General features: G+C 58.8%; 1 protein-coding gene and 1 pseudogene across 2 annotated transcripts in view; one reads left to right on the forward strand and one right to left on the reverse strand.

The window, feature by feature from the left end:
• TSPEAR (thrombospondin type laminin G domain and EAR repeats) overlaps positions 1-11755 on the reverse strand; it is a gene marked incomplete at its 3' end in the record, with an annotated part of 59732 nt that extends 47977 nt beyond the window's left edge. The window contains exon 1 of the mRNA XM_082655607.1: positions 11288-11755. Coding sequence (XP_082511733.1) covers positions 11288-11372 — 85 coding nt within the window. The 5' untranslated portion in view covers positions 11373-11755. The remainder of the gene's footprint in view (positions 1-11287) is intronic.
• LOC309822526 lies at positions 3669-4226 on the forward strand (annotated as a pseudogene). Its single transcript has one exon. The product of its transcript is annotated as an uncharacterized misc_RNA (transcript).
• Positions 11756-12886: the final 1131 nt, after the last annotated feature.

The raw sequence follows: 12886 nt of genomic DNA on the forward strand, positions 1-12886 counted from the left end.
TGGGAATTTGGGATTAGCAGATGCAAACTGTTATATACAGGATGGATAAACAACAAGGTCCTACTGTACAGCACAGGAAACTGTATTCAATATCCTGTGATAAATCATAACGGAAAAGAATATGAAAAAGAATGTATGTATATGTGTACAACTGAATCACTTTGCTGAGCAGCAGAAATTAACACAACATTGTAAATCAACTATACTTCAATAAAATCAATTTTTAAAAAAGAAATTAAAAGGATAACGCAGAGACTCTACAAACAACATTAGGCCTATATATTCAAAACCTTAGATGAAATGGACCAACTCCTTGATAGGCACAAACTGTAACCAAGCAGGACCCTGTGGGGCCTTCCTGGGACAGATCGCCCCCATGTCCTCCACCTGCCTCTCGTTGGTAGAAAAACTTTAGCCTCCTAGGCCTTCCCTGAGTTCCAAAGAATACATTTAATCAGAGAAGTGAGAAAATGTAGAAAATTCAGTCAAGCAAGACAAAGTAATAATAGTTTAGTCATTAAACAAAGTCAAAGAACTTTAGTTCCTCCTCAAGGGCTGTAGGTAATATCCTGAGTCACACCACCGAGTTGTTTCACAGATACTGAAACCCCACCAGGTGGAGGAAGTTAACTGCATGCTGACCACAAGCATGTGGACTGCAGACTGGTTGGAACCAGTAGGCTGAAGATGCTGATTCCCGATTACCTCACCACCAACCAATCACGAGATGATCACATACCACAGCTCTTTCCCTCACCCTGTCTTTAGAGACCTTTCCTGAAAGCCTTTGGGGAGTTCAGGTCTTTTGAGCGTTAGCCACCCGAACTCCTTCCTTGGCGCGTGCAGTAAACCCTGCGCTTTCCTTCACCACCATTCGGCATCAGTGGATTGGCTTTACTGTGCCTGCGCAAGCGGACCCAAGTTTGGTTCAGTAACGAAACTACCGAAACTCATGAAAGAAGAAACGAATAACTGGCATTTCCGTATCTATTAAGAAAACTCCAGTTTCTTAGAAATTCCTACTAAGTATTTGAAGAAGACAAAATGCCAACTCTACACCATCTCTTGTAGAAAATGGAAAAGGAGCTTGCCAGCTCCCACGATGAAAACCGTGTTACCAAAGCCAAAGATGTTACAGTGAAAGAGAACTACAGACCAATACCCTCACGAATACGGATATGAAAATCCTGAACAAGCTATTAGCTAGTCAAATCCAGAAACATGCCAGAAAGACAATACTTCACAACCAAGTGGGGTTTATCTAGCAACTCAAGACTTCTTCAGTATTCAAACATCAATCAATGTGGGTACACAGCACCTCTCTATACTAGTTTCCCAATTTCCTGTGAATCTGTAACTATTTCAAAATAAAAAGTTTTAAAAAATCAGTTAATGTAATTCACCATGTTAACAGACTTACAAAGAAAACAATATGATCATCTCAGCAGATGCATAAAAAGCATTTCATGAAACCCAACATCCATTCATGATAAAATCTCTCAGCAACAGAAGAGAACGTTCAGCCTGAGAAAAAACTACAGCTAACATGATCCTTAACGGTGGAAGACTGAAGGCGTTCCCCCAAGTTCAGGCATGTGAGTCGACATACATGCACCTCCTTGCTCTCTCCACCAGGGGGCATGGGGGAAGCGACACCCAGCGGCAGTGAGCACACCTAGCTCCAGGCCTTGGTTTCTAAATGCCACCATCCACTGCAAGGGACCTGGGCTCCTTGGAGAAGCGCTTGACTCCAGGGGTGCTGGAAGGGTCCAAGGGACAAATGAAAGAGCTCCAGTGGTCAAAATGTCAGAGAGGGGTCATGGTCCCAAACGTGAAGCAATTCGAACAAGAAAATAATGATAATATTGTAGTAGAACTCAATAAAATTAACATTCTTTAGTCCATAACAGGACAAATAAACATATTGGGGGGGAACAACTCTTCCTTAGAGAAGAATTTTAATTACTAATTGGAGATGGGCCGTAGAAGTAGAAAATGCCATTAGCACACGGTAGTCACCATGCTGTAGGCCTGATCCCCAGAGGGTGCGGAACCACAGGGCAAATGCTTCAGCAGAAGGAGGATATCCGCAACGTCTCAAAGCATCTCCCCCAGATATTCATTAATTACAAAGGGAGAAATAGTCACATCTTCAGTGATTAGACATAACAACACCAAGTCACCCCTGCTTCACTGGACACATTAGTTCTGTGGATTCTTCCCCTAAATGTGACAGTCCAAGTCCAATCATAAGAAAATGTCAGACAAACCCAACTTGAGGGACAGCCCACAACACACCTGATCACTGCTCTTCAAAAGTGTCATAGTCACAAAGGACAAGGAAACTGTGAGCCATTGTCCCAGACTAGAGCCAACTAAGGAGACCTGATGAATGCACCGTGGGGTCCTGGAACAGAGGGAGGACACTCCTGGGAAGCTGGTGAATCCGAAAAGTCTGTCCTTAGTGAACAGTAATGTCCCAGTGCTGGTTTCTAAGACTTGGTAATTGATCTACAGTTCTGTGCGACGTTATCACTAGAGAAACCTGGGAGACGGGCATATGTGAATTCTCTGTACTCCTTTTAGGATTATTCCATAAAATAAACTAAAAAAAAATCAGTCCATGAGCTCAAACCACGCCTGGACTGACAGAAATTTTGGGTGTGCTCCAAACCTGTCAGGCCACCTGCTGCCTGCACCCCGCCCTTCACTACTGTCCCTGAGAAAGAAGAAAGTCAACACCTGCTCAGCTTCTCCTTCCATCCCAGACTCTGGCCAAGCGTCAGCCTCAGAGCAGGGACAGCACTCATGAGGGGCTGAATTGTGTCCCAACGGGATGCTGCAGCCTCAGCGCCCGGCACCTGTGAATCTGACCTTATTTGGAAATAGGGTCTTTGCAGATACAATCAAGATAAAATGAGGTCTTGGGGGTGGCCCCTCATCCAACCTGATTGGTGTCCCTACGAAAGGGGGAACTTTGGACGCAGACAGGCACACACGGAAAAAGCCCTGTGAAGGTGAAGGTAAAGATCAGGGTGGCGCTTCTACAAGCCAAGAAGCCCCAAGAATTGTCAGAAAAGCCCCGGAAGCTAGGAGACAGCCTGGGGCAGGCTCTCCCCGACAGCCTTGGAAGGAAACAGCCCTTCCGGCACCTTGACCTCCGACGTCGGACGTCCAGACTATGAGATACATTTCTGTTGTGTGAGCCGACCCATCTGCTGTGCTGTTACTGCTGCCTACAAAGCATGACTCACGTTATCTTTATTTAGAACCCAGATACACCTCCTCTCTAACCTTCCAACCACAGAGGCGCATGACCTCATTCAGCCAGCTGGGCGACCCCAGCAGCGCTCACCCTGACCAGGGGCCAGGACCCAGTGCCCACAGACACCAGCCCCGACTTGCAGCACCGCCTAAAATGGCAAGGTGACTTACACTCCACCCTGGGGTTTCTTTCTAGGACAAAAACGAGTAAAGGCGTCCCAAGCCAATTTCAAGAGTTTTGTGAGCTGAGCAATGACTCCTGGAACGACAAAGCTGCCGCTTTTTCTGTGGACCTGCTCTCAACAGCAACTAGGAAGGGAGGGTGTGGAGCCTCCCCAGGACAGCACACACACCCAGGAGGGGGTGAAGCCGACAGCCGAGCACATCACACACACACACACACTCACACCCTCCTCCAGCCACCGCCCCCACCATGGCCGTGTCCACCCTGTCCGTCTGCTCCAGCGCCCTGAGCTACGGCAGCGGCTCTGCCTGCCTGGTCCCTGTGACTCCTGCACCGGCTCCTGCTGGCAGGTGGACGACTGCCCAGAGAGCTGCTGCGAGCCCCCCTGCCGCACCCCCAGCGGCTGCGCCCCGGCCCCCTGCCTGAACCTCGTCTGCGCCCCAGTGAGCTGCGTGTCCAGCCCCTGCTGCCAACCAGCCTGCACCGGCCCCTGCACAGCCTCGTGCTGCTGGCAGTCTAGCTGCCAGCCCCCTGCTGCACTTGCTCCCCCTGCCAGCAGGCCTGCCGTGTGCCCGTCTGCTGCACACCTGTCTGCTGCACACTTGCGTGCTGTGAGCCCGTGTGCTGTGAGGCCGCCCCCTGCTCAGCCCCCTCGTGCTGCCAGCCCACCCCCTGCCCCTTGTCCTGCCGCAGACCCTCCTCCTCCGCAGCCCTGCTCTGCCGCCCCGCCTGCTGCCCCGCCTGCTGCGTCCCCACCTCAGGCACGTCCTGCTGCTGACCGGGCACGTCCCCCCAGGGCCTGCCAGGTGCTATGGGCCACCCCCACCTCTGCCATTGCCAGCCACCAGCCACCCTCAGGATTTAACCCAGCACGAGCTGTGGTCTACACCTCTACATGAGTGTGAGCTGACCTAGGACCCCAACAAGCAGGGCTTAGCCCATCCGTAGCCTCCAGATCAGGCCCAGATGAACCTGAAACAGCCCTCCCCTGTTACTGCGGGTCCCCAGGTTTCTCCTGAAAGCGATGGACACCGCTCTCCCCCCGAGTCTTTGGGGGTCTTGCTCTGCTCCGTCTCTGCCCCTCCTGCTGCTGTGTGGCCTCCGCTCCCCTCAAGGGGTCTTGAGCTGAGTGGACAAACTCTCCGTCCTCCCCAGCTGGCTGCATGTTTCATTGCTTCCGGCCCGGGGCTGACGTAAATAACTCCGGCCTCAGCAGCCTTGGAGCCAAGCCATGCCCTGGGAGCATCTCCAAGGGTGCTGAGCTTGGAGGCCCACCCCGTCGGCCCCAAGGCCCTCGACTCCTGCGTCTGTACCTCCGGGCAGCTCTGGGTGGCTGTGCTGTGTGTCTGAGATTGTGGTGGCCAATGCCGCCTGGCCAGCGGCCCCTTGGCGAGAGGGACCCTTGCCCCCGGCCTGGCTCTCCCTGGTCAGCCTGAGGACGCGCGGAAGGTGGGGCCCCACTGGCTCCTGGCCTCCTGGGACGCAGCCGGAGTGGAGCATTCCTGCTGACCACCAGCTGCGCCTGTCCCTCCAGCCCTCCTCGAACTGTGAGCTTTATTCAATCTTCAAACGTCCCAACCTGCTTTGTCTGTGCCACATAGACTAGTGACGATGCCCCCTCCCCAGCCCCGGCTCCCGGCTGGGTGGGGAAGAGGCCAGCAGGTAGGTGACTTCCAGGGCCCACACTCTGGGGCCTGAGGGTGACCCTTGGGGCCGGTCTGGATGGGGCCCCCATGTTTCCTGGAGCCCCAAGCTTCCCATGGCCAGCCCTCATTCCTAACCAGCCTTCCCCCCACCTCCACCCTCCCCCCAGTGCCACCTCTAGCTCTTAACCCTACCCTGCTATTGACGTGACCCCTCCCTCCCTCCCAGGAGGACATGAAATCCAGCAAGACGTTCCCCAGAAGGAGGGGGGTCAGCAGTGAATGCCCCCTTAGCGCAGGTCTGAGAGATCACCTGACCCTCCGGTGGGCTCCCCTGGAGAACCGGGTCCAGACTCCCTGACTGGCTTCTCCAGTGCCACTATCCCCCAAACGGGGGTCCTCAGGGAATCTGTCGGTGGAAGTAGGGGCCTCCTGCAACTAGAACTGGGTGGTGGAAATGGGTACAGACAGACTAGCGCCCTACGGCCCTCCTCCTACATTCTGGGGCTGCAGAGGGAGGTGGGAGTCCTGAACCCAGCCTCCCCTGGGGCCCCGCCCCTCCCCACCACTCTCTAGGGGACCCTGCCCCTGCCTCCTGGGACACTCGTATGGAGGAGAAGGTGTGAGAAATCAATTCCCCCAGCTATTACAGGGGCCAGAAGATTCACTGGGGCTCTGCCCACCAGGGCCTCTTCTATGCCAACCCCACCAGCACCCCCATCCCAGAGACCAGTGAACTGTGGTGCCCCAGCTTCCTGTACGCCTTGGCTCCTCTGCCAGCTAGTGAAACCCACAGGCCCCTTCTCAGAAGCACGAATTTAACTGCATAAAATATGATACTCCGGATTTCAGGGGGAGCCCATTATCATTACCAATTACAAAAAAATAAAATAAAATAAACAATTGTAATGATGTAGTGAGGCGTGGGCTCTTTTATTAAGGCATTAACAAGGGGAGCGGCGGGCCTCAGGCGGATGGGGACAGAACGTTTGTGCATATTTCTGCGGGGCCGGAGGATGCCGGTGGCGCAGCTGGTGACAGTCCCGGGTGTGGCCAAAAGCAGGCACGTCCCTCACTGGGAGCTGCTGCGTCGGGGTTAGTTATGGAGACGAAGGTGCAGCGCGTCCTGCCCAAGTGCACGGCCACTGAATTGCAGCCCCCGACCCTGGATGGAGCCAGCTGCGTCGGGGACAGAGCGCACGCGGACGGCGGCGGCGGCCAGAGGCATCCCGGGGAGGGCCGTTCACCAGCGCAGGGGGCCCCGGAGCGCCCACCTGAGCTCCGTCCCCATGCGGCGGCACCCAAGCCCGGCCACCGCTGACCCCGAGAGCCCCAGCCCGGAGCCACCGTACCGCCCGCCTGCGCCACGTGGAGCTGCCGAGCCGCCGCGCCCGCGGCCTGGAAGAATTTCCCGTCTCCCTCGGTTACCCGCTGCAGCAACCGCGGAAAAGCGCGGGGCCAGAAAGACAACCGAATTTCACCACCTGGGTAGATGTCCCCCGGCTTCTTCCCAGCGGCGAGCGGGCGCGCACACGCACTCACACTAATACTCACACGTGTTCACGCACCCGTGCACACTCACATATCCACGCGCGCGCGCGCACACACCCCGCCTTCCCCTCGTCGTAGGAAGACACCCACACCCGGTCCACGCGCTCCCCTAGGTCCCGCCAGGCCGGCAGGGGCGACAGCGAGGCCCGTGCTGTGGCCCCAACACCGCCCCGCCCAGAGGTGGGCAGCTCCCGCCTTCGGGGTCACCTCCCTTCCCCCTTCCGTCACCTGAGGCCCTACCAGGGGCGGAGGGAGCGCTCTCCGGGCTGCAAACCGACCGTGGGGTCACCGTGGAGGCGGGGTGGGCATCCTCCTTTTCCTCTCGCACCTCCCAGCGGCGGGTAAGTACCCCCTGGCAGTGCCAGAGATGCTCACTAGAGTGGATTCGCCGGAGACCCCCACAAAGTCCCCAAAGCACCATGCCCCGACCTGGGGGTGGGATGAAAAGTGAGCTCCCCACCCCGAGCCCCAGCCCCTCCGAGGACCGACACCCGCGGGAAGGAACCGGCTTTCAGGCTTTCTGCTCGGGGCTGGGGGTGGGGTCACGTGGGGGTGTTAGCGTGAGCATGGCTGCTGGGTGAGGAGGGGTCTGCGAGAGGCTCGGGGAGCCCCCAGCCCCCGGCCCGGACCCTCCTAAAGGCAGAGATGTGTGGTTGGGACGCCGAGAGTGACAGCCAGGGGCCACGTCCCCGTCGCTCCCCAGACTCTCAAGATGGGGAGACAAGTGGGTGCCCTCCCATCCCCACCCCACACAGACGTAGAGGTCCCTGTAAGCCCAGAGCTCAGAATCCACCCGGGGTGGGAGGGAGGAGGATTGCCGGGGGTGGGGGAGGGAGAGATGGGGGAGTCCAGCTGCAAACACAGCCCAGACCCCGAAGCGTGCGTTGGTGGCTTCCTAGACCTTATCCTGGAAAAAGACCTCCTGGAAATCTATGATTTACTCTTAAAAATCAAAACCAAAGAACCAGCATATAGTGTATGAGGTTGCATTATAAAAATGAATATTCTTGGGCTTCCCTGGTGGCGCAGTGGTTGAGAGTCCGCCTGCCGATGCAGGGGACGCGGGTTCGTGCCCCGGTCCAGGAGGATCCCACATGCCGCGGAGCGGCTGGGCCCGTGAGCCATGGCCGCTGAGCCTGCGCGTCCGGAGCCTGTGCTCCGCAACGGGAGAAGCCGCAGCAGTGAGAGGCCCGCGTACCGCAAAAAAAACAAACAAAAAAAAGAATATTCTTGGTTTCCTAATTTCTGTGCAAACAACACCCTGGTTTAACGGTTGAGAATTCTTTAAAAGGAAATGGGCGTCAGGCTGACAGTGTGTCTCCAGTTGCCAGCCACACTCCAGCCCTGCAAAACTGTCAAGCAGCCCAGGTGGGCCTTTCAGCCTTGGTCCCCACATGACCCGCCCCTTGGCGGCCTCTCCTTCCTGTGGCCCACGCAGAGTGGCTCCAGGGGCCACCTGGGGTGTGGAGCGCAGATGAAGCTGGTGTTGAACAGGGCGCCGGCCTGGGGCTGGGGCGGCTGGGACGCAGCCTCGGGGGCCCCCAGCACCGAGGGCGGGGTGGGAAGCCACACGTGGACAGAGGACAGCTGACTGGGGATCCAGTAGCAGCTCCCTAACTGCAAACTGCTCATCGGCTTTGCTCACGGCCCTGCTGGCGGCTGCTGGAGCCCAGAAGGGGGCGTCATGCCCACACAGGACTCCCAGCAACCGGCATGCAGGCCTCTCCAGGTGGCCAGGATTCCCCAACTCCCTGGGCAGCACTGCCCTTCCTGCAGCGTTTCCATTAACAGAGTCCAAAGGACAGGGTTGGAGACTTCCTGGGAGGCGCCAGCAAGGGAGGAGAAGGGCTTCCTCCCCGGGCAGCCCCATGCCTCTCAGTGGCCACCTGCCTGCAGCCTTCACACCCCAACTAGCTTGTGTAATGCAGATCTGTGCCCCTCGTTTCCTGGGCACTTCCTCTAGCTCCAGGGATGCACTCCACCCCAGACCCCAGGTGTGACCACCTGACCGCCCCGGGGTCCCCCACACCTGCCAAGATCCTTGCCCACGCACGGGCCAGGCTGCAGTGTGACCGTGCGGGCGCAGCGCCTTCCCTGCAGGGGCGTCAAGCAGGTGAAGGAAGGAAGGGGGTGCTGAGGGTGCTACGTTCGCCAGGTTCCCACGCCTCAGCACGGCCTTGAGCCCTGGCTGCGGAGCTGCCTCTGACTTTCCCGGGGTGACAGAGGACACTGTTCTGACACCCCACAGCAGGTCACCCCGCTCCAAGCGCCCACCCCCTCCACCCCGCCAGTGACCCAGCCTTGGGGTCCAGCTGCCCCCCCTACGGCTTCCACAGAACCCCTCCGCCTTGGCCTCCTGCCCACGTGGAGAAAATGCTGGGTCGGGCCAGGCTGGGTCGGGGGTGGACGGCAGGCTCTCTGGCCACAGCGGCTGGTCACTCCCTGACCAAGAGCCCAGGTCTAGAATTCAGGCCACCAAGCTGTCCCCTGGCAGGACACCCCCAGCCACTTTCCTGGCACCACGCACATCACACCCCCCAGAGTCGTGGACTTTGTGTGGGAGCTGAAGGTCTTCCACTCCTGGCTCAGCCTCTGTCCCGGGGCAGCCGGCCCGGCTTGCGGGAGCCGCGGAGGGGTCCGAGTATCAGAAGACCCAGGCTGGCTCTGGGGTCAGCGAGGCCCCAGGATCCTGCCTGCCACAGTCACCCCAGGGGAACCCGCCCCACACACCTGCTGCGCGCCCGGAGCCCCGGCCTCTCTGCTGCAGACCTCCTCACCCTCCCGCCCTGAGGCTGGCCCAGCAGCTGCGGCTGGTTTCCCAGCCTGCGCCTCCCACCTGCCCCCCGCAGCCTCTTCGTGCTGACAGCCTGCCAGGGTCAGCTGAGGCTGTCTGAGACTTGACCCGTCCTCAGATGCCCCTGTGCAGAAGGGCCAGCCCCAGGCCCCAGCCCTTATCAGAGGGTCTGCACCAGACCCGGGGCAGAGATGTAACCTCAACTTCCTCAGCGGCAAAACTGTCCACACGACCTCCTGTAGGGGCTGCTGGACGGGCTTGGGGAAGGGGGACAGGACTTCAAAACCCAAGGTCGTCACAGCCAAGGTCCAGACACTTCACACACAGCACCACGGACCCAGGAGCAGGGCTAAGGGAGAGTGAAATCCAAACCCGCACAAACCCTGCGGTGTAACCTCCTGTGCTTTTCAAAACCAAATGCGATCCAAGTGACCTCTAACTCTTTGAGTCCTGACTAGCCGTTATCGAGGGTCCTGGGAGCTTCCACATTTAGTTCAATACTATTTACTTGGCTTTTATCTTTTCCCCCTGGTTGTCGGTATTGATAACCGGGTCATCTTTTAACTGTTTGCAACATACCTTCAGGGGAGAGGGGGCGGGCTTTATAAATAACTTTATTATTACTATGCAAGTTGATTCTGTTCCCAGTGCTGAAGGGAACATGAAGATACACGTCTGTGACTCACCCCACCTGGGAGACACCGAGTGCTCAGGACGACGCAGGTCGGGGGCTGCGCCCCAGACCCCGTGTGCAGGTGTGTCCTCCACGCTCAAAGCCGGGTGGGGGGCGGCGGTGTTTCAGGGCTACCGGTGGCCTTGGCTTCTGTGTGGCTCGCACATCACGCATCCCAAGGCTGTGACCGCAGCAGGTGCAGGGGCCTTGGGGCCCTGGTGTTCCTTCCCAGCACACACCCGGGGGCTGCTCCCCTCCACCCGCACGGCCTGGCTGTTCCCTGGGGGGCTGGGGATTTTTAGGGAGCCCCCCTTCCGGTGTGAACACAGGTCAGCGTTCCAAACCTGGGTCACCATGGTCCACCTCCTGATCACATCGTTGGGAACCAAGTGCCGTCAGAGCAAAGAGCCATAACACGCGGGGACCCGGGAGGATTCCCAGAGCCCAGAATGAGAGATTTGCAAATAAAAAAGTGCAAAAGCGGGGGCCACGCACAAAGCCGTCCAGCGCCACCACCCTGGGCGAGGCGCGCACGCGCATCGCTCACTCCCATCCCGGAGCTCAGCTCTGGCTTCCGGGTCTCATTTGCCCTTTACTCTGTTTGTCAGCGTTAGGTCGGATAAATAAAGTCTCTTGGTAGAAGCTGCAGAGAGACATGATGTCGTGGTCACTGGCGGGTCAACTCGGCCTTTCTAAGGAGAAGGGGATGGGATCTCCCCTCCGACTCCGCTCTCCGCTGGAGGGGGTCTGCGTGCCTGGGGCCGGCCCCACGTGCCCCTCTTCTCGCGGGACACGACTGCCCGGCCCCAGCGGTGGGTCTGCACTGTGCCAAGTGCAGCCCTGGCTTCTCTGTCCACGGCGGGCGAGTGACCCGCCAGCCGCTGGGCCTCATTCCTCCGGCAGGTGTAAGGCCTTCCTGGAGGCCCAGCAGGTAAGTACTGTGAAGGGCCTGGGATGGGGGAGGGTAACCCTTTGCAAGGAGTCCCCACCCTGTTGGCATTCCTCTCGTGAGCGCCCTGCTGCCCCCTTTAACCTTCTGTCCCTCCTCCTGGTCCAGCTGCCGCTGCTCCCGTGGCCACTCAGCACCGTGACCTGGACTCGGCCTGAGAAAGTGGCACCGCACGCCCGGCGCCCCTCCCGGCCCCCCGCGCGTGCTCCGCCCCGTGTCCCCCACTTACCCGTGCAGGGCTCCCATCGCCCAGCGCCTCGGCCCGGGGTCGCCAGGGCCAGGAGCACGACGCACAGAGTCAGCAGGACAGACATGAGGGGCCCTGGCTCCCAAGCTCCATCCAGGGGCTCCACACACGCCCGCACCGGGAGGCACCCGCTCCTCGCACGCCTGGCTCGGCCCTTCCAGGGCGGCCTCGCCCCGGCGGTCACTGCAGTGGCCACATCCCCGGGGCCTGCGCAGGGACAGCGGCGCCCGGTGGGGACGGGACTCAGGTGGTGCTGGCAGGTCGGGCTGCAGCCTCACTCTATCTCATTTACACCTGGGCTGTGGTCCTGCCCTGCAGGTGACAGCTGATAACATCTCGGCGGGGCCGAGATTAGTCATTGGCAAAGCGCATTTTTCCCAAAGGAAAGACAGAAATAGATCATCGGGAGAGCTGAGAGCAAACCAGAAAACTCCCGCTGGTGTTCCCTGGGTGCAGACCCCGCGTCCACCGCGGGCAGAGGACGGGAGCTCCGGCCACCCGCCGGGAGGAGGGAGCAGAGCCGGTGGGCGGTCCTGAGCTGGCCGCGGTCCCCACGCGGCCGCCCAGGGCTTTTATCTGGTGCCCAGCCCTCCCCAGGGCGTGTGGGTTTGTCAGCCATTGGGTTTCAGGAATTTCCCTCGGGAGGGAAGTCAGTCCTTCAGGGCAACAGCTAATGAGGAGACAGGAGCGTCCGGGGAGAGGCGTGGCCGCGAGGCGGGTGGTTCGTTTCCTTGGCGACCGGCCACTGGGCTCTGGCCTCCCCAAACCGCGGTCCACGTGCAACGCTGCTCCAGGCCGGGCAGTTACTAAGTGTGATTATTCTTTTTTAAAACCCCTCCGCTGAGTGTGCAAGGACAGACCAGGGAGAGGGGACAGGGAGAGAACTCACAGGCCCCCAAAGGGCACCCTTTCCTCGTTTCAGAGGCAGCGTTATGAACCCCAAGCTGTCCCCGGGAAGCCCCAGCTCCAAGGTGTGGGCAGAGGCCGCTCTGACACAGAAGGGGCTTGTGGAGGACACAGACCCTGGGGTTAGGGCTTGGGGGGAGGGGGAGGGAGAGGGAGGGAGAGACAGAGACAGGAGACAGAGAGAAGGGGGCTGTAGGCACAGAAAGCATATGTGAAAGGCTCTTCCTGTGAAACAGCCGCTGTGACTCCAGAGAGTCTTTCTGTCTGTCTCTCCGTCTGTCTGTCCACACGCAGGTGTTTTACATCCTAGTCAGAGGGTCTCTTTTTCTGGGGTCACATGAAGAAACTCTGTGACCCCCCACTTACACCTGCCCCCTCAGAGCGCCAGGGATCCCTGGGGGGGCCTCCCTCACCCCTGCCCCAGGGCCCCTGCCCACCCGGGTCCGGCCAGACCCACAGGGTAGGGAAGGAGACTCTGACCCCGCGGGACCCCAGGAGCTGTGAGATGCTCACACACGGTACAGATACGGGCACCGTTTGATGAGAGGAAGGACGTAGTCCCCCCAGAGAGGGAAGGCCTGGTCTTTGGAGAAGGGACAGGAATTTAAATTGAACAAATTGAGCTCTTCTCTCGCAATTGATGAGAACTTCGGGGTCACGGTGGCCCTGGGTGGG

The sequence above is a fragment of the Grampus griseus genome, assembly GCF_964374135.1.
Source record: "Grampus griseus genome assembly, chromosome: 5".
Taxonomy (NCBI): domain Eukaryota; kingdom Metazoa; phylum Chordata; class Mammalia; order Artiodactyla; family Delphinidae; genus Grampus; species Grampus griseus.